Source organism: Eptatretus burgeri, chromosome 14 (assembly GCF_056783735.1).
Source record: "Eptatretus burgeri isolate ZD-2024b chromosome 14, Ebu_testis_v1, whole genome shotgun sequence".
Taxonomy (NCBI): domain Eukaryota; kingdom Metazoa; phylum Chordata; class Myxini; order Myxiniformes; family Myxinidae; genus Eptatretus; species Eptatretus burgeri.
Genome location: NC_140974.1, coordinates 66881522 through 66906045, shown reverse-complemented (window position 1 = coordinate 66906045; position 24524 = coordinate 66881522). Strand labels below are relative to the sequence as shown.

Below are 24524 nucleotides of genomic sequence, written 5' to 3'. Positions count from 1 at the left end.
TCCCGAGAAGAACTTCTTTCAACTCAATCAATGAAATACTGCATTCCATTGATCAACTCTATCAATGTAATACAGTCCTCTGATAGGTGTACCCAGTTGGGTCTGCCGTTTTTAAAAAAAGAGAATGCACTTCCTCACTATTGTTTTTGTTGTTAAATGTTGGTACAACAAATTTGAATTATCCCTTGATAATGTCATTTCTGTCAATCCTACACAGTACACATACTGATGTGATTAAATTTCAGCATCAGCAGGCAGTGACCAATGCTGCTTACTCCTCTCTGTTTCAAAGATTTCCTGGATTATGGGACTCAGTTCCTCCGGAAATTAAAGATACTGTTGTTTTTGGTGTAATCCCTTTTACAAACTTTTTAAGGAAATATTTATTAGCCCCAGGTATAGGTGTGGTCCTAACCCAAATTGCTTAAGCATTTCCACAATCCTTATTATCTGGATAGTTTTTTTCCATGGGGTGATTTCTTGCCTGTTTCGAGATACCCTTGCCAAAGGAAAGGGCATTGCGTTTGTCTCGGTTTGTTACTTACGAAATCTTTACATATTGATGACTTCCGTCCTCTGTTTGTGTGTTTGTGTGTTTGTTTGTAGGCACGATAACTCGAGAACGGAAGAAGCTACCAATGTCAAATTACACCACGTGATTCAGGAGGGTGATGGCTAGTGCTGATTAGATTTTGGTCAAAATCGGTCAAAGGTCAAGGTCACAGTGAGGTCAAACATCCAAAACATGATAACTCGAGAACGGAAGAAGCTACCAATGTCAAATTAAACTACGTGATTCAGGGGGGTGATGGCTAGGGCTGATTAGATTTTGGTCAAAATCGGTCAAAGGTCAAGGTCGCAGTGAGGTCAAACATTCGATTTTTGATGGTTTGGTGCAGAATCATCGTAGAAACTTCTGGTTTGCGTCGCCACCTTCTCTAGAGACAGCTTTTATTAGACAAGGTCAGAGGTCAAGTTGACGATTTCGTAAGTACCGTCTATGACTGCTTGTTTGTTTCTTTGTTGGGTAGTTGATGTCGTCGAAAAAAAATTTTTTGAAATCTGTTCTACTTTATTATCAGTATTTCCGTCGATATGTTTGGCTGTCTGTCTGTCTGTCCCTCTGTTCGGTCCAGTGCTCCGTTAATACAATGGCGATTTCGATGAAACTTGGTTGGTAGGTTCATACCATTACCTAGTTGTGTGCAAATGAGAACCGTTGCTATGGACACCACCGTTGCCTAGCAACAGGACTTTGAAATTTTTGAAAAATCATAAAAAAATTAATTTTTTCGAAAATCAAAAATCAGGCCACGAGCGACTGTGGGTAGTACATTCAGCCATATTGTCAAAAATTTCAGCCGGATCCTATGAAAACTGTCGGAGGAGATAGACTTTGAATGAACCCTGGTCGAAAACAATAAAAAAAACGAAGTTCGTTATATTTCAGAGACTATGAGTCAGATATACATGAAACTGGTACGGTAGGTTCATGGTATGTCCTAGTTATGTGTGAGAAAGAACCGTTGCTATGGACCCCTCCGTTGCCTAGCAACGGCCGAAAAACCTCTAAATGTGGGGGTATTTTAACGAAAAAATAATCTGCAGCATTAACCCTTGAAGCTAGAATCATGAATTTTCTTGTGCTTATTCTTCAGGTCATTCCCCATCGAACGGGCCCATCACGTCAGGTTCTATTGGGTAGGCGACTACACATGTCCGCCTACCGGCTTGTCTGTTTGTCTGTCTGTCCGCACAGAAATTTAGTGTTTTTCTCCGCAACTGCTTGTCGGATTGTGACAAAATTTTCACCATAAGAGCGATTACTCATGTAGAAAGTTGTATCATAATTATGACATCAAAGGTCACGTGGTGTGGCAGCCATGTTGGAATCACGGAAAAACTTTGGACCTCTGCATCTCTGAAAACTGCACCAAGGAAAAAATTGAAACTTGGCACACAGCAAGCACTCCTCATGAGGAATACGTGTGATTTTTTTAATATGACGTCATCGGTGCATTCATTATGACGTCATAATGACATATGTCGAATGCTACATCTGATCAGTATGAAAATGTTTGAGGGTCATCTTGGAATAAAATGGTCCACAGAAAAATGTTTGATGATGTCATCAGTCACGTGATTCGGCAGGCATATTGTTGTTTTTTTACACCTTCAAAAATCTTCTTCTCTGAAGTCGCTGAACAGATCGAGGCGAAACTTTACATATGTGACCACCTATGCATGAGGAGGAACAAAAACTTCACACATATGACATTATAGGTCACATGGTTTGGCAGCCATATTGGATTTACCCTAAAACCTATTAAATTAAATGACCCGTATCTTGCCAAAAGGTGACCACGTGTGACTTATTTAAGGTCACACTGAGGTGAACAGAGCTGCTATCCACCAGGAGCGACTTCTTGAGGAATATCTGCCTACAAGAGATTCCGATGAGAATCGTTCTACAGCGTAACCATGAAAAATATGCTTTTGCCTCATAACGTCACCAAATGACGTCATAATGTCTCAAGCTTGACATATCTAGAAAGCACTCATCGAGGTGTTCAATTTGAGGTACTACACGATATGGTTCATAAAACTTGAAAATTTGGCCTTGGGGTCAAATATGTTTGACCTCAGGCGCTAACCATGAAGGTCAAGGCCAATCGCCACCAAAAATTAATCAGCTGAGCGCCAGACCATGAACTATATTCCCATGAAGTTTGAAGATGATCCGATCAAAATTACTCAAAAAATAAGGGTTTCGTCGACTCCCCTGATTTGCGACAAAGTGACCTTGACCTTTGACCTTGACCTTCAAAATTTTATGCGCTGAAAGGGACCTCGATAGGCCTCTGATATGCGAAGTTACAAAAATTTCCAATGACAACTGTGCTCTGCAGAGTGATTTATACGTGATTACAGACCAAAAAAAAACAAACAAACAAACAAAAAAAACATATGAAAGTCAAGGCCAATCACCACCAAAAATTAATCAGCTGAGCGCCAGACCATGAACTATATTCCCATGAAGTTTGAAGACGATCCGATCAAAATTACTCAAAAAATAAGGGTTTCGTCGACTCCCCTGATTTGCGCCAAAGTGACCTTGACCTTTGACCTTGACCTTCAAAATTTTGTGCACTGAAAGGGACCTCTATAGGCCTCTGATATGCGAAGTTACAAAAATTTCCGATGACAACTGTGCTCTGCAGAATTTTTTATACGTGATTACAGACAAACAAACAAACAAACAAAAAAACATACAAGCTGACTAACATATCTTGCAAAAACTTCGTTTTGGCAAGATAATAAAATTGTTCTCCAGAATAGCTTGACAAATTGAGGGGAAACTTCACACAAATGTTTCCCAAGCCATGGGTGTACAAGTTTGTTAAGGAATAATTGATAGGTCACATGGTTTGACAGCCATATTGGATGCTGGAGATGATGTCTTGGAACAACATGTGAAGAGTTGTGCAAAGAATGCCACCGGCATTCATCTAAAACATCTCAAAATTAACTCCTGTTCTGTATAAAGCAGTTAGTCCAGCAAAAAATAGTGGCTGAAGTTAAGCATCAGGCTACTGGGCCATACTACGGAATACAGTGTGAGGAAATGACTGACACTAGCAACTGGGAGCAACTCGGTCTCGTATTACACTATACACTAAAGAACCAAGCAGTAGAGCACTTAGGGGAGTTTGTTGCTTGCGAGAGTAGAACTGATCAGGCGATTTGCAACATCATAAAATCCCTTTAAGATGCTGGACTTGACACACAGCTTTGTGAGCACATAGTCAATCTCCTTTGCCACACCGCCAGCGTTGGAATACCAAGTCCAGCGATGAGCTTGTGGGCGCTGAAACCATGAACCAGCCACCCTAAGTCCATGACTTCTTGCAAAGTCAAGGAACTGAGTGTTATTCAGGTTCACAGTTCCAGACCGATGGGGACCAACAAACGTCTCATAACCATCCCTATCAGTTCCAGTCGATGCATTGAAATCCCCGGACTAGAAGTGTGTCTTGCCTGGGGCATTGATCAACCACAGACTTGAGCATGGCCTAGAATGCGTCCTTCATGGTGAGATCACTCGCCTCAGACGGAGCATTTACAGAGACCAGGGAAATGACACCAAGGAGTGACGAATCCTTCGTGTCATAATGCGCTCGTTGACCGGTGTTACCTCAATTATCATTGGAGTCAGCTAATTCGACACAGCGACAGCACCTCCTTGGGCATGGTAACCATCAGAGCGACTTGACCAATAGTCGGTGTAACCACATGTTGGAACGTCTAAGTTCAAAATGTTCTGCGAAACCAGGTGGACCGATAAGATCACCATATACAGGTATTTGATGAAATGTATGAGCCCATCCCATTCACATTCTAGGGAGCTGATGGGAAAGCTGTTGCTGAATCACATGCATTGGTGACGCGTATCAGACCCAGCATTCATTGTATGCTTCCAGATCGTTGTTGATTTCTTTGGAGATAGGATTGGATTGAGCAGGAAGCCCCAAAGTTCTATGCTGGATATTAAGCAAGGTCACTGGATGGTGGAACATGTTAAAGGAACCATATCAGCTGCAAGGGGAAAACGATCAAGATGATGACTATCCAGAAAGGCAATGCGAATGGCAGAGGTGGCAAACCTCACATCATTAGTTACACATAGGTGTTGTGGAAGGCAAACTCAAAGAAATAATAATATACCTGCAGACACACCAAAAGAGTCCTTTAGGTTTGCCATTTTCCTTCCTTTCCTTGACTCGCTAATCCAGCAGTTTAGCATGCAGTTTGGTAGTTTGGCCAAGTCGACTATAAGAGCCACGAGTTTGATTCCTTCAAAGTTGAAATTACTGGAAGGTGGATCAACAATCTTTGGACACCATCCTGAGTAACTATAAGAAGGACTTTCCGATGCCGTCCACATTCGAGCGAGAGTTGGTGTTATGTGGGACAGCCAACACAGGAAGCCTGATGATGTCTCAACAACCCTTGAAGACACTAAACCATGCCCACTGATGTACCCAAATATCACCAAAATCCTAAATCTGTTGCTCCGAACATCCATGACATCCAGTGGCGTTGAAAGTGCAAAGTCATTGCTGAAATTCATGAAGAATGCATCCAGGAGCACCATGAGGGAGGATCAATTCAATGCTTTGGTGTTGTTATATGTGCCCAAAGCTATTGAGTTAGACATTGACAGGGTAGTTTATTTATTCGTAATCAGCCAATGGCTGCTTGGCTGCATCATTTTCTGGAAAGGGCAGGGGGGGGGGCATCTGTACCGCCGATGCAATGTCTCCAGTTACCAGAAAACTGGTACTCATTTCATCAACCTCGAGATGACAGGCTGAATCAACCCGCCTGGTGTTAATTAAACTGTTTTTACAGGGGCTTGAAGTCAAGAACTTAAGCCATCACCAAGGTATTGAGAGGGTAGTGGACACCTATGCGAGAAAACATCCCCGTGTATGCAACATTTTTTGATTTTAAATAAAATTGATTCGAGTCTGATTTTAAAATCGATTGCATCAGACAATCGCAGTGACGTCACAAATCAACCTTATTTGCCTAACGGTTGTCGTCGTTGCGGTTTCCGTAACAACAATCGATTTGTTTTCGATCATCACGCAATTCGTTTCTTTTGATGCAACGTCTGCTTTCCAGTCAATCAGATGTAAGCCTGGTGTTGACTTAACGGTCAAGGTGGCTGGCTTAAGACCTGAGGGTCTTGAGTTCAAGCCCCTGTTTGACGCATTGAATTAACACCTGGTGGGGTTGACTCCGCCGATCTTCCTTCTGAGGTCGACAAAATGAGTACCAGCTTTTTGGTAACTGGGGGCAATTCGTCAGCGGGTTCCAAAGGGAATATATGAGGTTCCCAGAGAATTATGCAGCTAAGTCGCCACAGGCTGCATTCGAATGAATGAATGAATGAATGAATGAATAAATAAAATCAATCGATCGGATTAGACAATATTTAAAATAAATGTTGAGTTTTGAGCCAAAGTTTTCTCATTAAAGTACTTATTTTCAAGTGTATTAGAGTAATCTTTGTCTGTGCTGTATTTAGAATTTTTTTTTTTTTAGAATGTACGAAAAAGAAAAATGTTCCCCTCACTCTCCTCAGCGAAATGATATTTTCATTGAAATGTGCATTTTTTCACCCCCGAACTTAAAATCACGGATCCGCGTCTGATATATGTATATACACACGAAACGTACCAGAGGGTAGATGATGATCGGGGGTAAACGGGGCTTTGTAAATACTGCACGTGCAAAAACACCTCGTGTTTCCTTGTTTGCTATCGGATGAAGAAGAAGAAGAAGATGCAAAGACAGGAAGAAGAAGATGCGCATTCAAGAAGGAGCACATTGCGTAGAGAAGAAGAAGATTGCGTGGAGAGGAAGAAGAAGATTGCAATGAGAAGAAGAAGAAGACGTAATAAATAAATTCACCACAGAATAAAAAATAACGGTGAAGTTTAACTCGAAAGTAATGCACATCGTGTGAAATGATGAGGAAAGAAATTTCCTCACTGAAGAGGGGGGGGGGGAAATAAAAATGTAATAGCCGTGACGTCACGTTCTGGAAGGTTCCTCTGACGCTCGTCTCGTCAGCCATCGTTGTGGTTCATTTCAGAACACAAGCCGCCTCAGAGTGCGTTTTCGTCGTTGATATCTCGCAAGTAGATATCTCGTACAATGACTGCCGACACGGAGCAAAAGCCCGAGGTTGAAGGAGAAGATATTACACCAAAACAAGACGGAGGGGTGCGAAAGGTAATGTACGGTTGCAAAGGTGTGACGTCACGCCAATGAAAATTGGTTTGCAAAAGTCTGAAGGAAATAATTTTATTTATTTTCATTTTTCCTTTTCGAGACGGATACAAATTAATTAATATAAATTAATTTACAAAAATCCGATATTCTGATGTGAACGAAACGTGCCCTTTTTCGTTCTGCTTGGGATTGACTAATCTGAATATTAAGAAGGATAATTATTCCTCCTGAGTGAAGATTTTTTAATGTATGTTAATTTTTCATTCGTCTGAAACGTTTTCGGGTCTCAAGTGTTTTTAAAACCACGACGTGAGGTGAATGAGAGAACGGGCCTCACTATCACCGGTTCCTCGACGTCATGGAGAGAAAAAAAAAAAACCACGAGGGACTATCAAAGTGGGGGGGGGGGGGTGTTTTCATCAAAGGGGCTTGGGGAACCTCTTCGTGACGTCACCCCCCCCCCCATCGCAGCCAATGTGTACTTGACTTTACTTGAGCCTAGATGTCCATTTGTGGATGCTATTATATTGTAGATCTACTCTAGATCGTTGCATTCTCAGATCTACTGTAATCTATATACCACTTGTTTCCATTTGGTTTTGGATTGTTTTCTAATATTTTGTGCGTTTCTTGTTGACCATCTTCGTTTTTACATTTTTTTTATTATTATTATTTTATTATTTTTTTATTTCTGCTTATATCGATCTGTTTTTGAGTACGGCTTGCATTACTACTGGAGTGTGGAGGTGGGCAGATGGCACTGCAATGATTGCTGATTTGGTCTTTTCTCGGGATTACGAGGCTGGAGTTGACATTTCGTGGAGAACTTTTCACCATTGCCTTTAATTTCTTGTTCCAGCTGATACTGCAAGAGGGAGAAGGAGAGGAGCGACCATTACCTGGAGATAACGTTTGGGTGCATTACACAGGGAAACTCACTGATGGCACGGTGTTTGATTCTAGTCGTGACCGCAATGAGAAGTTTTCTTTTGAACTCGGCAAAGGTGATGGTTTTATTTTCAAAAACTCAAAAATGGTTTTATTAAAACATGTCTGGTAGCTGATGGCTGAATGCATACATATTCACAATTTACAATCAATGATTGCTTACAAGATAAGAAATATAAATCCAGAAGGAATATTCAAGAAGTACAACTTCTCAATGATTATATATATATATATATATATATATATATATATTTAGGGTGGTGGGCTTGGGATCCTAGAATCCTGAGCTCAAATCCCCTTTTGTTGTTTAATTAATACCAGGTGGGGTTGACTCTGCCTGTCATCCTTCCGAGGCCGGCAAAATGAGTGCCAGCTCGCTGGTATCCTATGTCGGAGTGGCGACCCGTCCAGGATTGTGTCTATAGCCAAGGAGACTGCTTAGGCAGCACCAACGCTCTGCACAGAGTATGGTCCCAATGGATGGATGTACAAATGTGATCTTATTTTCTTCATCTTCTGGGACATTTCGTTTCGACCGAACAGCCTCGTGAGCATGCCAAAGTCTGAAGCCTCGGCCTTGGTCCCAATGGATGGATGGATATGTATGTTTGTTTGTTTGTTTGTCTGTTTGTTTACTTATTTACTTACTTATTTACTTACTTACTGTGATGCTCTGCTGATGAAGTTGCTGGAGGCATTATGTTTTCGGGTTGTCCGTACGTCTGTCTCTCTGTGCTAATTTTCTCTGCAACTGCTTATCCAATTGAGAATTGACACAAGTTTCACCATTGGTGCGACTATTCAAAAATGCTCAAAAAGTTTAACTTGGCCGTGGAAGATTTGCTTACCATTTATAAAGGATATGTTGGATCACTTTTAGAGTATGCTGTCCCAGTTTGGAATGCTTGGCCTCACAATCCGCCGAAGTAACGAATTGGAGCAGGTTCAGAAAAGGGCTCTCTGAATCATACTAGGATAATCACACTGATTTTTGAGCAGGCCCTTCAGTTTTGTGATATCCAAACCTTGAAACAACGCAGGTTTGAAATTTGTTTGAGATTCGCACGCCACTTACAAACATCAAATAAGTTTAGACATTGGCCTCCAGACCTCAGGCAGGATAGCACACAATACTTTCAGAAATTCATCTCAACTTTCACAAATTACGTGCAAAACCCAAAGGTACAAAAACAGTGCCATACCATCTATCTATAATTCCAGCAATCTCTCTGTGTCTGTCTGTCTGTGACCACTGTTTCTCGACAACGACTGGTCCGATCTAATTGAAACTTGCCAGGAATATTGCTGAGGACCTGAGTATGTGCCTTTTCAAGGTTTTATATTAATGGGACAAGTGATTCCCAAGTTATGGCCATTTATTTACCAAACCAATAACAGGACACGTTGCTGCGTAGGCGTGGCCGATGGGGAAAGGGCGCCTTAGTTACCGTGGCAATGGTCAATGGCAGCGAATATCATGGCAAGCAATGACAGGGAGGTAAACTTGATTTTAATTTGGATTTTAATTAACTCTGTGTGTGTAAGTATCACAGCAGTTGTTACTTCAATGCAAGCGATAATTCGTGGAATGCATGTGAACATTCCATACGGGCACACACTACTTCCGGATAGTGATGACACTATTCTGAGAATTTCTCTATTTCTTATGCGCATTTATAGATAAACACAATGCCCCAATCCAGTCGTCGTTTACGAAAGCGAAGGAACGGCCTGTGTGTTTGTTTGAAAGTTTATTTTTTTTTTTTTTTTTTTTTTTTTTTTTTTTTTGCACGCACGTATGTGCATGTGAGAGCGAAGGAACGGCCTGTGTGGTTGTTTCTGGCACGTGGTTTGAAAGTTTTATTTATTTTTTTGGGCACGTATGGGCATGCACGTACAGGCCTGCACTAGTACTTTAAGATTCTTAATGAATAATGTACATTGTACTCCCCCTTTTACTTTATTTTATCATATTATTATTATTTATTTATTTTTCATGACATCCTTTTCTAATGATGTTCAAGTGGAAAGTAATTACTTCTATAGCTTTTTGATCATCATACTGCTGATTTTGATTTTAATTGATTTGATATATTGTTGTGGTGCCGGGTTCGGTAGCGAGGACGAACGCCAAACGGGGCAGTCGGGCTGACTCTCACCGAACACCCGGAATGAAAAGGTCGTCACCCCGAATAACTCCAGAGTCGACGGGTCACTTGAAGGACCGTGATCGCCAATATTTTGAAGGCGTGAGGTAGGGTCCACTTGTCTAAGTACCCACGCTGTCTTAACTACGGGGGAAGCCACACCCTCGGCCGACTTTGTCCGAACCGAGTGGAAGTAACCAAAGCCGCGCCGGACCAAATGAACAATTTATGGCACAAACGGCCTTACTACTTCTCAAGCCCACACCATGCTGGGTCAGTGGTAGAAACGACAGGCAACGAACTGGAACATTTAACAGATATTTATTTACAGTAATAAGACACAGTGCAGACTTAATCACAAATAAAATGTAATGTGCAAAGATCAATCAACACTTATACAAGTCTACTTAATAGACTGGTGCCACACACACACACCAAAAGAAAATGGACCCCCGCCGGGTCTTTATTTGGTCCTCCAGCCAAGGAGGATAGTTCAGCTGGGGGGACAGAGGCTGGCCGGGTACCTGTCCGCCTCATGCGGTCACACCGACTCCAACCCACCACAGTGGGACTCTAACCCACGACCCGGAATCCACGATCCTGGCTGTCACAAACGACGATCGAGCACCATGGTCCTGGCTGCTTGACCACCACTACCATGAGGAGCCTCGGAAAATACCGCAGACCACGACGACAGACCAAAGGGCCAAGAGCAAAGACGATGACTCTACTCTCCTCTTTTTTTACGACTGCTCGCCACCTTTTCTTATCCTTCCCACCTCCCCCCTCACCTGCGGGTCGAGGGAACTGTCTCCGAGGGAACCGAGGTAATTCTCCTCCGGATTGGACGAGGGGTTGTCGGGCGATCAGTGGCCTCCCCTTATTGGTCGGGACGAACACTCCATCTGGCTGGGGCGGAGTCAGTCCTGAGGTGATGAGCCTCCTGATTGGACAGGGGGTGACCCCCTCCTTTCCTGAGCGGAGTCGGAGCTCTGAGGTGAGGAAATCTCCGCTCACGTCCGTGGTCGAACGCACGTGGGCAATGGCGTCGATGGTTCGAAGAACGAAGGATTAATTGAAGATGTAAAAAATCTGACTATAAAAGAAACCTGCAGCGCATACATGAAATTAACCCATTAGACAGAAGGACGGAACCCTAACTATAAACACATACTTATCAAAATAACTGAACTGCGGGTTCTCTGGCTGGCTGTTTGTGTGCAAAAGGTTTCCAAATCTGTAACAATATAATGTTGCTGCTGTCCTCTTCTTATGTTTTATATTAATTTTTCATGAGAACACCTGTCTGCCTTTTTGCTCAAAGGTCGCTCACTTTCTCGCTCTCTATTTCTTTGAACCCGATTTTAGTCTGGTTCCCAGGCTGAGTTTTCCTTTTCCTTCTTTCATCCCATTTACCCTGGTTTCCCCCTTCCTTGTGTTCACCTTCTTTCTCTGTTTCCATATTGTTTTGCATCTATTCTCGCATCCTCCTCCTGGCTTTATGCTGCATTCACCCTCCCATAGTATCTGTCCTGTCCTGTGGTCATGATATTTTATAAATTCAAATTGTTGGTATTTCTAATCATGTACTTGTTATTCCTCAGAATGTGCAGGTGACGGGCCCTTCTTGTGCAGTTTTTATCAATTGTTTATATGTCACATGTACAATGGGGATGGTTCCCTCTTTGTGGTTTGCAGTGATCAAGACTGTTTGTGAATTCATTTGTCGCATCTGTCCCTCGTTATAATGTTTTATCTGCATGTTACGATGTACTATTTTGCAGCCATTTCCCTTTTCTCTATGTTTTAATGTTTATGGCCAGTTGAGTAAAACCATTTATCTACCTACCTACCTACCTACCTGCTCATGTAGGATGATTTAATGACAAATATGATGTCATAGGTCAAGTGGTGTGGCAGCCATGTTGGAAAAAAGGAAAAACTTTTGACTATCTCCAAAACTGCTCCATGGAACAAAAAAAATGAGTGGCGACCCGTCCAGAATTGTGTCCAGTAGCCAAGTAGACTGTTTAGGCAGCACCGACCCTCTATACAGGGTATGGTCCCAATGGAGTACAGTATCGGTGTTTTTCAGATTCATCCACTCTGCTACAGAAGGTCGACTGAGGTTATATATTCACCTCGGTGTGTCTGTCTGTCTGTCTGTGAGCACAATATATCAAAAAAGTTGTAGACTGATTCGGATGACACTTGATGGACAGGCTGAGTGTGTCACAAGGACAAATTGATTTGATTGTTTTAAAAAAAAAATAAAATTGTGAAGGTCCCAATTTTGGATACTATCGTTTTTGGTTACCATTACATCAGTTGCCTTTCAACTCTTCTAATCGGTGCTATTGTAAAACTGCTTTGGTCAAATGCTTTTACTTCCATTGAAGAATCATTATTGTTTTTAGGAGCATCTCGCGTAGGTGTTGTTCTTCTTCTTGTTCTTCTTGTTCTTCTTCTTGTTCTTCTTGTTTTTCTTGTTCTTGTTCTTGTTGTTGTTGTTCTTCTTCCAAAACCTTAATCTCTTGGACTCAGCTCTTGTATATACAAGATCCGGATCTCCTTAAAGACTAAGCACATGTACACATCCTCACATTGACGGTGCCTTTTGAGAGCGTCGATCATGAACTTTTAAATATATTTGGACATTTGCTTTAAAGTTTCGAAAAGTTCACGTTGCTATTTAAAGATTATTCCATTTATCGTATTGTAATTTCATAAATACATTATTTATATCGTAAATACATTATGACGGGTCTCGCTATTGGCTTAATCAAGGCACGTGACGAAATATCGGAAGTTGTTGTTGTTGTTGTTTTTTATTTTTTTAGTCGACAAAACCTTGAGGATGCTGCTCTTGGACACGTTTGTCCTTGTTTGTTTTATTGTTGCTCTCAGAAATGGAGTCCATCAACATTTATGGGTTTTATTATTGCTTGCTGTGCAATACGTTTCCATGTAACATTCCTCTGTTTAGATTGATTCATTGATTAGGTGCAGATGCTCCTTAAGAATCAGGAAGTGTTGCTTGTTGTGGGTGCAGGTCAGGTAATCAAAGCATGGGACATTGCGGTAGCGACGATGAAACGGGGAGAATCTAGCCGCATTACCTGCCACCCGGAATATGCTTATGGAGCGGCAGGCAGTGCACCCAAAATCCCCCCAAATGCAACGCTTGTTTTTGAGGTCTGTTGGTGTTTCTCCCCACATTTGCATCCTTTTAAAAATTGTTTGCATCAGCATGAAAAGTATGAAGCTTGGCTTCATCTTATTATGATGAAAATTGAAAATTTTCATCTTATGTCGGTCTGTCTCTGTGTTTGTTTGTATGTTTGGCTGTGAATGCGATAACTCGCGAACGCTTTCAGCCATCTTCGTCAAACTTTACCAGAGGATTCTGAAGGACAAAAGTGAGGCTGTCCATGTTTTTTGATGACGAAGGTCAAGATGACAGTGACGTCATTCATTTGCATGATTTTTGTCATATCTGTCAGGCTATAGCCCGACGCCTTCTTGTTTGTTTTTGTACCCTTCTTTTGTTTCTTGCAGGTTGAACTCTTTGACTGGCAGGGAGAAGATCTCAGCGACAACGGTGATGGAGGCATCGTGAGGCGTGTGCTGACGACGGGCGACGGTTTCACAAAACCAAATGAAGGCGCTAGCGTGCATGGTATGCCGATTCATAACTTCGCAATGGGATGTTTGTAAAGGTAGATGAACAGACATTCACATTGGCCTTTGACCATTGGTTAAACAGAAAATCAGTTGAATGGGTACAAACGGTAGAAGACATATGTCACAGCCATGAGGAAGAAGAATATTTGGCAGAGTTTGGAGAAAAGGGTGATGAGCAAAACTGCAGGCAAGCTTAAACGCCCTTCAACGAAATATACTTTGCCTTGTTATGTGTGGGCACACCTGTTGGTCGCTTGCAGTTCAGCCAGGTGTTGGTGAGCACAATGTTGTGTGTGGGCACGCTTGTTATGCTGTAAATCACGCTCAGTTGTACTTATCCGTCCAATTTCACCTATATGTACCCTCGTTGACAGTGTATATGTGCATTTTTGTGTTGTCAGAAAGTGGGAATGTATGATTCTGTATTTTGCAGTGGATATTGAGGGCAGAGTTGGAGACAACGTATTTGAGAGCCGCTCTCTGAGCTTCTGCATGGGCGAGGGAGAAGAACATGGCGTTCCGAACGGTGTGGAGAAAGCTTTGGAGAAGATGCAAAAGGGAGAAGAAAGCTTGCTCTTCCTCAAACCCAAGTAGGGTTCAATGTTTAGAAACTCCACGAAGACAAATAAATAAAAGCGATGATTGACGCATTCAAACAAAATTATAATCAACTGCTGCTTGCAATGCATTAAAGTTAAAATCTCGATGTGACAACCTGCCGTTTATCTCACCTTCCAAAGATAATTAGGCAGCACACTTAATTACCCAGTTTGTAAAGTAAGAAAAAAAATTTAAGGTTCAATTACTTTTTTTAACAAGTTATGGGATTAATAAGATTTTGTTGACACAATATTATTTTTTTTTATATTTTTCATTTGTCAGGAGAATTGAAATCTATGGGGAACTACATGGCATTCATAGAAGGTTAGACAGTTTGGAGGCGAGTGTGTGTTGGGGTAGCTGGTAATTGTAGATATCGTCTTGGATAAAATGTGTACTTCTTAACAGGAAAAAACCCAAACTTTTATTCCTTCTCTCACTGCAATACATGTGGAGTATGAACTCTGGCAATGTTTACACACACACACACACACACACACACACACACACACACACACACACACACACACACACACACACACACACACACACACACACACACACACACACACACACACACACACACACACACACACACCACACACTGAAATATTAAAACAACGATTTTGCACAAATGTTTGCAATATATCAAAACGTTGAAGGATTTAATCAGTGTATTATATATTGATACATATATTTATTTATTTATAACGAGGTCAATTGAATACATGTTGCAGGTATGCCTTTGGTGATCAAGGGAAGGAGGACTTTGGCATTGCTCCAAACACAGACGTTGTGTATAAAGTGAAACTAAAGGACTTTGAGAAGGTGAGTTATTCATCTTGGAGGGTTTCTGATGTTGCAGCTTGAAGGTAATTTTCATTTCCTTGAAAGACTAGACGGTGAGTGGGTGTATTTGAGGCGCCGTGAGGAGGAGTGATGTAAAGGCCCGGTCACACCTTGACGTTTTAGCCAGCGATGGCAACGTATTAAAATGTATCTAAAACGCTGGCTTACGTTGAACTTTTGATGTTTTTTTTTTTAAAGATTCGGACGTATTCATAGCGACTTGGTCTTATGTATAACGCATTGGTAACTACACAGAACGTTTCGTTGTGTTATAGATAACTTATACCAACGAATGCTGAACCTGTTGTCGGCCTACACAACCGATGCCCAACGATAGTCTAACTTAGGCATAGCGCGTTGCACGCATCACTGACGATGTCGTGACGTAGCCTATTAAAAGGCTGACGCACAACGATTCGAATCATAACTGCCGTAGAAATGGAAGTGTCAACATCGCGGTCACACCTTGGCGATCTTGCCAGCGTATGCCGACCTAAGAAAAATGTGTCTAAAACGTTGGGGCGCGTCAAATACGGTATGAGTAAGTTTGGTATACGTGAGTACAACGCTAAAGTACGCTATCATACGTCAAGAAATTTTAAACGTATTCAAAATTGTACGACGTACTCGGCGTATGACACACGTTCCGCATGCGATGGGGATAAGTTTTACACACGACATGCGGACGCTTACACACGTCCACAAAGGCTACTTATAAGCTACTCATAAGTCGAAACACGTCGCGGTAATGTCTTTTTTACGTGAAACTTATTTCTAACTTATGTTTGACGTGCTTTGAACCAATTCTTTACGTAGTCCCAACACACATCGACGTATGTAGACGTATTCCAATGACGTCTTCCGGTCGACAAAAAAAAAAAATTAACGTGTTTCTAGCTTACAACTGCCATATAAAGACGTGTTCCCAGCGGTTTTGGGAATTGGTATATAAAAATGCTGCTCATAAAAGGGGAACCCAACAGTGTTTTCGAGTCGATGTCCATGTCATCAGTATCAGTATCGGTATTGGTATTAGTATTAGTAGTAGTTTGTTCATGTTGGCAGTAGTAGGTGAGTGTGAGGGGGAGGGTGTGGGTTATGATGGATCATCCTTGCGTTTAACGATTTAACGATTTAAATGATAAACTCAACGATTTAAATGGCTGCATCTCCACTATTGAAAGTAGACGCTTGCGCTCAACAATTGGATTTTTTTACACTTATCGACTTTTAAACGGTACCACTCAGCTATTTTCATTGTTTACAATGAACGATTTAAATTGCTGTCACTCGCCTTTGTTTTTTGACGCTGGGGTTTTGAAATTTGAAGCGTTTCTTCTGAACGTGTTAAAACGCTCAAACTCGACTATTTTAAATAGACGCTGCCGATGGACAATTGGAATCGTAGCCAAGCTAGACATCGAAGTGTGAACATCCTCGTCATGCCGAAGAAAAGTTTGAAGAATGCTACAAATAAGTGTCCTGGCCATGGCCGTGGACGCTGACGCAAGGACGATCCATTATACCGACGTCTTTCAGCCTATGAGTAACTTAAAAGTAACGTCTGTCTGTGTGGCAACGATCGCGTAACGTGCCAACAACACGTTAATCATAGGTTAGAAATAAGTTTCGGGTACGCTAAACATTACCTCGGCGTGTCTCAACTTATGATTAACTTACAAGTAGCATGTGTTGACGTCTGTCAACGATCGCAGACCGTGCATAAAACTTGTGGCCAGCGTAGCGGAACATGTGAGTCATACGCCGGCATACGTCGTGAAATTTCAAGCATGAAAAAATTTGAGGACAACCAAAAAGTACAATGTTTAAAGCCAACGTACAACGACGTATGGCAGTGTTTTTCAGCGTGCTCTCAATGTTATCAAAACTTACCCATAACGTATTCAACGTGTGCCAGCGTTTTAGAAAAAAAAATTCAAAAATCGGCATACGTTGGCTAAAACGTCAAGGTGTGACCGGGCCTTAAGGGACACATTGGCCATTTTGGAGTTAATGCCATATAGCACTATTTTAACCCTTACCCTATCATCCGAGCCTATCATCATCATATCATTAAAAATGTCGCTTACATCACTCCTCGTCGTGGGGCCTCATTTTTTGTGTGAGGAGTGAGTGGGTGTATTTTTATTTTTTTTTGTGCGTCTGGATTGTTCAATTGTGTGAAATGTTTCAGAAATTCCGTTGACTTTTTTTTTCTTTTCCAGTCAAAGGAGTCCTGGGAGATGGATACCAAGGAAAAGCTAGAACAATCTGCAATTGTGAAGGACAAGGGTACCAAATATTTCAAGGTTATTATACTACTACTACTACCACCATCTATATGGCCCCATTAATTCCCATCTTGTGAGGAATGTTTTTGACATTAGTCTTTCATGAACCGTCCAGCCAGGCCTGACGTTCTACGAAGGGTCAAAGGAATTTGGAATTTTGCCAGGGTACCAGTGATAATTCGTCTATTATTTGTGAAGGACACACACGATGCTTAACATCCACCAATTGATGCTGGCAGACAACAGTTTAACGTCCATTAGGGGGACTTGCGCGCACGCACGCACGCACGCACGCACGCACGCACGCACGCACGCACGCACGCACGCACGCACGCACGCACGCACGCACGCACGCACACACACACACACACACACACACACACACACACACACACACACACACACACACTGATGTCTCACCATGCCATGGTGACAGTTTGAAGCTGGGTTGAGATTTCAACCCAGGCGAAACGAGTGTGCTCTCCAGATTGCCAGCTTCTTCAGGGTTATTATTCATGAGAATTTCCCATGTTTGCATGGATTTCGGCGGTTTCTTTCTCCAATCTCGTCGTTCTCGAGATTGATAAAAGTAAAAATTAAAAATGTTTTTGTCATTCCTGACTGACTTTGTCCTTTGAATCTGGTGGGTGTGCGTGTCAGCAATATATTTACTGGTAATTTGCCTATCTTGTATACCTGTCACACGCTATGTTAAAACAACTCAGAATTCCCTTTTTTATTGGAACGTTCTCAGCATCGAGAGGAGCCAATCATGGGAATTGGACAAACAATGATGGCTGCTTTGTATTACCTGTTCCAAAGATATCTCTGCATTGGAAGAACCTCCAAAAACAATCTGGGATCCATTCAGAGTTTTATACTTTTTGCTTTTCTTGCTTCTTTTTTTTGTACATTATGTTGTACATCTTGAAAGCATTTTCAAATATAAAGATAATGCAATAATGTGTTCCTCATTCGTTATGCTCAACATTAATTTCATATGTGAGTATCCTTTCAAGTGCTTTTTGCCACCAAAAGTAATTCTTCCAAAAATCAGATTCCAGGAGTTAACAACAGTGATTGTATTGGATTATAGTTATCAATTTTTATTGAATCATCTTTTATTTAATTATTTCATTAGAGATCCTCACAATAATCCACAATCTTTAACCATGCTGGACAGTAATCTATTTGGTTATTTTGCAGGCGGGTAAAATACAGCAGGCCATATCCATGTACAAGAAATTGACTACATGGTTGGATAATGAGTATGCCATGTCTGAAGACGAGGACCGCACCTCCAAGGCCTTGCTACTGGCCACCCACTCCAACCTGGCATTGTGCTACCTGCGGCTCGGAGAGCCCGTTCTTGCTCTGCAAAGCTCTGACAAGGTGCTGTTATCTTGTATACACACACACACACACACACACACACACACACACACACACACACACACACACACACACACACACACACACACACACACACACACACACACACACACACACACACACACACACACACACACACACACACACACGGTGTACTTACATAATTGTGTAAGCATATGAACCATGCTTCCCCATTGTCTCGGGTTGCTCATCTGCATTTGATTTTTCATTCATTTATTTTCAATTATGGATGCCTTCTGACGATTGTGATTTATTTATTTATTTATTTATTTATTATTTTATATATATATATATATATATATATATTTTTTTTTTCCCCCGTTGTATCGGCCTAGATATCCGTCTGCCCACAAAATTGACATGCTTCCCCATTGTCTCGGGTCACTCACCTGCATTTTTTTTTCATTTATTTATATTTTCATTTATAGATGTTGTCCGATGCCTGGTGTTGGAGTAGTGGTTAGGGTAGCGGCTTGGGATTCAAAAGGTCCTGAGTTCAAGCCCCGTTGGCCGCTTGAATTAATACACACCAGGAGGTTGACTCAGCCTGTCATCCTTCCGAGGTCGGCGAAGTGAGTACCAGTGCACTGGGCCCCGGTGTATGCCCCGGTTAGAATAGGTGTACCATATCCCTGTGTTGTAAGAGGCGACCAGGGTTGCGTCAGGAAGGGCATCCGGCGTAAAACCTATGCCAAATCATTATGCGGATCATAAAGGATGATCCGCTGTGGCGACCCCTAACGGGAGCAGCCGAAAGAAGAAGAAGAAGAAGAAGATGTTGTCTGATGATTCTGTAAATTTTACCTCCACCACCGAAGGTGAAGGAGGTTATGCTTTTCCGGTGAACTGAATTCGATGGCCATCAGCACTCAAAATTTCAGCTTTCTATGTCACACGGAAGGCACCAATCTTTAATATCAGTCAGTCAGTGGTTAGAAAGAGCTCCATTATATATTTATATATACAGTCAACCCCCGCTTTATCGCGGTTCACCTATCGCGCCCCGGTTCATCGTGGGTTTTCCCTTGGAACGTAACTAATTTTTTCTGCGGATTCCCCCGGTACATCGTGGGTTTTCCCTTGGAACGTAACTAATTTTTTTCTGCGGATTCCCCCGGTACATCGCGGTTATAATATCTAAAATCTAAATTATAACGCGTGGTGCTCGACCAGTCACACAACGCATGAGACAAAGTTTCGCTTGTGAACTTCGAATATTTTCTACGTTTTTTTCTCCAAGCCCCACGATGCCGCCCAAACGCCCTGCACCTTCTAACGCTTCTGGCAAGGAACCGAAGCGCCAGAGGAAGGTCCTGGGACGCTCCAGGAGAACGTTAAGGTAAAGGTGCTCGATATATGCTTCGGGAAGGAAAAAGGTTTGCCGCCGTTGGACGAGCACTGCTCATACCCAGCACCTCAAAACCGACCAGACCAGATGAGTCGATCTCCGGCACCTCAAACCCAATCACTGCCAAACCGACCAGACCAGACGAGTCGATCTCCAGCACCTCAAACCCAATCACTGCCGAACCGACCAGACCAGACGAGTCGATCTTGGGCACCTCAAACCCGATCACTCCCAAACCGACCAGACCAGACCAGACGAGTCGTTTTTTTTGGGGGAGGGGGGAGGCGTCCATTCATCGCAGATTTTCACTTAGCGCGGGGAAGTTTGGAACGTAACCCCCGCAAGAAATGGGGGATTACTCTATATGTATATTGTTACGTCTGAGGGGGGGTATGCATTCAAAGGGTAATTAGGATGTTTAATTAGGTATGCCATGCTGTTCGAGTTTACCAGGATCTCGATGTAATAAGTAGCAATTCAGTGGTGATAAGTTGTCTAGTAAATGTCCATTTCTTTAAGGGGGAAATGATAATTGTCACGCAATTAGATAGGGAGACTGGTTAGGGTAAGTGTGTCTGCGTAAACCCTTTTAGTATTCCCTGTAGGCTTGCCGTGACGTAACAGGAAAGTGCTGCGGATGGCTCCGCCCCTTGATCACGATTGGCGGAAGGCGACGGCGGAGGGCCAATAAAACTGCTCGATTGGAAGTGACGAGGACTCGAGTATAAAAAGGTTCTGTTCGGGAAAAGAAGTGGAAGAGGAGTCATAAAAAGAAAGCGTCTTGTCGAGGCTGTTGGTCTCGGAGCGTGCTCTCTCATTGCGCTGGTTCATTCCTCGATTCGTCGTGCCTCGTGGCCTTGCTGTGCTTCGTGCCTCACCTCGGTTGGCTCTGGAGTTCTGCTGGCTCGGAGTACGGGACCGAACGGCGGGCGGACCTGCCTCCCTCTCCTGCTCGCATCTTGGCGCCAGAACTGGCTCCCTGGCGGCTGTGAGCGGACTTGGGCCAACACCAGGAGGTCGACACCACCAGGAACAGCACCACGGTGTCTCCTGCCCCTGACGAGCGCAACGCCAGCTCGTCCGGCGCCAATCGAGGGACTGTTGCGTCGATACCACGGGCCAGCCTGACCACCAGGACCAGCTACGTTGTGTGTGTGTGTGTGTGTGTGTGTGTGTGTGTGTGTGTGTGTGTGTGTGTGTGTGTGTGTGTGTGTGTGTGTGTGTGTGTGTGTGTGTGTGTGTGTGTGTGTGTGTGTGTGTGTGTGTGTGTACCTGGCGCCGAAGAGGGTTTGAGATTTGCATATCCATTGGAATTGTTTGTGTTTTCCCCACGCCCGAACCCACACCACCATCCCGTCGAATCGCCCCAGATCCCTCCTCTTGCCGAGTCTTATTATTATTTCTGGTTTGAGAAATAAACATTATTAACTCGGTGAAAAGCGACTCGTGCCACCTTCCTCGTCCCGTTTGCTGTGGAGCGATTAAAACCGCCATCTTTGGGTTATAAAAAATAAACCGCCTCCATAGTTTCGGCTCATTCTACGTTGGCGGGACTGTTCAAGTCCCGTGGACGTCACAATATGTATGTATATATGTATATATGTACATATATATTTTTTGGAGGAAAACAGGAGCAAGTGTGTGCTTGTTCATTATGCATTCGCACCCTGCAGGAACCAGTGCAACCAAACTTTTCATGGCCTCTTCTTTCATCCAGAGGAAGGCCGAGGGCTATGTTTGGATTAAAAACAAAATTAGAAATATATTTTTAAAATATTAAAATCAGACAAGTCTGAAGACGGCAATGGTTCACGAGCGGTATTTGACGATGTGGATTGTTTCAGAAGTCAAGGATGAGACAATGTGATCATTTTTGAGCAAGTTGTAAAAATAATCAACATGATGTGGTTCGGGTGATGGATTATTAGCTGCAAAATGTCAAACCCGGTTTCGTTCAACAACTTTCAAAATTTGACCTTTGCATAACCTTTAAAGGTCACAAAACAATGTTGTGGACATTAAAATAAGGAAATAGGATACGTACTATAGCTTATTGGAGTTCGTTTGTCGAAGAAGGTCGAAAACCCGGTTCAATTCCCACAACCTTGTAAATTTGACCTTTGTGGCCTTTAAAGGTCAAGGATTATGACCTTTGGTGCAAAACTTCCTCTGGAACATTCCAGGAACAATATAACGTCATATAGGCTATATAGCATTTCGCACTCCTCGTATTATCCATACTTTGATAAAATCAGTGTAAAAACAAACTTGAAGGGGGCGCCACGGGAAAGGTGTTCGAGATAGAGCAAAATGGTTTCAAGACTTTAGGTGGGGAATGACCTCAAGATTATGCATAAAAAATATTGTCATCCGAGCTCTCACAGTTTGGGCGGTCATATGATTTTTATGTCAAAATTCGCTATTTTCTAAGTTGTTGACCTTGGCATGAAAATGAAAAATCAGACGACAAGTTTTAAATAATTCATTTTGCTATTCAAATACCGAAGAACCCATTCCATTCAGTCAATTCCCGAGGAGAAGATAGATTTTTAATCCGACTACCTCCTAAAAATGGCTATTTTTGGGGCGTAGCACGCCCTGATCCAGGAAAACACAACTCGACATTGATATTGAACACATAACCAAGTTTCATCAATATTGGATCAAAGTCCACAGAGTTATGCTCTGGACAGACAGACAGACAAACACACAGACACACAGACATAACGAATATAGTGCTCACTCTGGCTGGCACTCGTGAACCAATAAATGGCCTTCAGGCGACGGTGGGGTCTTGTGCTTCTACACTGCTGAGGTTTTTTTTTTTTTTCACGGAAGCAATTGAGTAATATGTATTGTGAAAATCGTAAGTATTACATGTTGAGGTTGTCGTGATTTGTTGTCAAAAACAAATTTAATTATCATGTTTACATGTGCGCCTGTTATTAAAATGATTCCTTTACACAGGTTTATCATAACACCTCTGTGTTCAGGCCTCGAGTGAGTATAATTTTACTGCCACGTTCGAGTAATATGTATTGTGAAGATCATATGTTGAGGTCATATTATGTATGCAAGCTCATAACGGAAACTGTGTTTTCCCTTCGTACGTTTCTCCACAACCTCTCGGTACAATCCATCTGTTGCTTTTTAACTTTAATCAACTTCGTCACGAAGATCGGCAAGGTAAGATGCCTGCTGGAGCACTTCTGGAACACCAAAGGGGATCACTTCTGTTCAGAAATATCTTAACCTACCTTACTTGCATTATAAATACTGCCACATACCACCAAAAAAAGACCCTTGATGGGCAGAAACAAATCGGATGCAAAGGGAATGGCAGTCGACAAGTCACTTGAGACTCGAGAGCAGACACAGGCTCGGCTTGAGGATCAACGTTCAAACCAAGCAGCCTCTAGGATAGCATGTTGGGCGTCCTTGGAAGGTGAAGCATTTTGATACAAGTCCAAGCGCATTTTTGCAATGCCCAAGATTGGTAATTCATACAAAACCATAAAGCTAACATTCCCCAATTTGTCATCCAGGAAATATTTCTTCACATATTACATTGAATTTCCCTGGACAACTCTGGGTACTTCAGCTAGTTAATAATAAACACTTGGTCTGCCTCCATAAGGGCTATGCTTTTGCTTTGTGGATGAGATGACGTCATATTGTGTACTACGAAAAACAGTTATGAAACACGGTTCATTTGTACTGACACGCTTCAGCTTTGAGTTGCTTGTTTAAAAATCTGATGACATTCTTTGTTTTTGTTTTTTTATGCCTGTACAATATTTGCTATTCATCTTTCTCTCGGGATCCAGTTTCCAAAATTAGTTTCTAATTGTGCCATTTGTCAAATGGCTTTGTGTTCACACATGTTTTAACCAGTGGAAAATGAATGCTGCATAACAAAAGCAACGAGAGAGTTCATAGAATACATTACCCCATGCAGTTTTCAAATATATACTTCAATTTAATTAATATGATGATTTTAAAGATTGTTTTAAAAAACAAAAAATTCCAGAAATTTATTTATTTTTATAAATGATCAACGCTCGTGTTAGAGCTAGGACACAGAACAGATCAGGTCACAACAAAACAAAGGGAACAGCAGGGGAAAGGGGAAACGCCAACAACAGTGACAAGGGACAAAGTAGAGGGAAAAAGTTTTAAAAGTTGTAGAGAAAAAAAATTCCTGAAGTTTATCGCCATTGATGCAGCATCTATTACACCACCTTATTTAACATGTGACCTAGTAGTTTGTGTCCTTGTATGACATTCTTAAAACAGGAAGTTTCCTGCTTGGAATGATTTCCAGTTTTGTTTGACTAGCCAGGTAGGTCAATTTGTGTTGTCAGAGATTGATGATACCAGGAAGTAGTATTTTCCCATTATTGCATCTTTCAAAAAACTAAAAGCATGCTGCTTTTCTGG

At 42.1% G+C, this 24524-nt stretch overlaps 1 protein-coding gene across 1 annotated transcript in view; it reads left to right on the top strand.

Annotated features, from left to right (window-relative positions):
- The first annotated feature begins 6580 nt into the window (after positions 1 to 6580).
- Positions 6581 to 24524, top strand: part of LOC147013511 (peptidyl-prolyl cis-trans isomerase FKBP4-like) — a 30736-nt gene continuing 12792 nt past the window's right edge. The window contains exons 1-8 of the mRNA XM_085855363.1: positions 6581 to 6804; positions 7664 to 7808; positions 12952 to 13094; positions 13458 to 13578; positions 14017 to 14173; positions 14921 to 15011; positions 17258 to 17341; positions 18530 to 18715. Of these exons, the coding sequence (XP_085711489.1) occupies positions 6727 to 6804; positions 7664 to 7808; positions 12952 to 13094; positions 13458 to 13578; positions 14017 to 14173; positions 14921 to 15011; positions 17258 to 17341; positions 18530 to 18715 (1005 nt within the window). The 5' untranslated portion in view covers positions 6581 to 6726. The remainder of the gene's footprint in view (positions 6805 to 7663; positions 7809 to 12951; positions 13095 to 13457; positions 13579 to 14016; positions 14174 to 14920; positions 15012 to 17257; positions 17342 to 18529; positions 18716 to 24524) is intronic.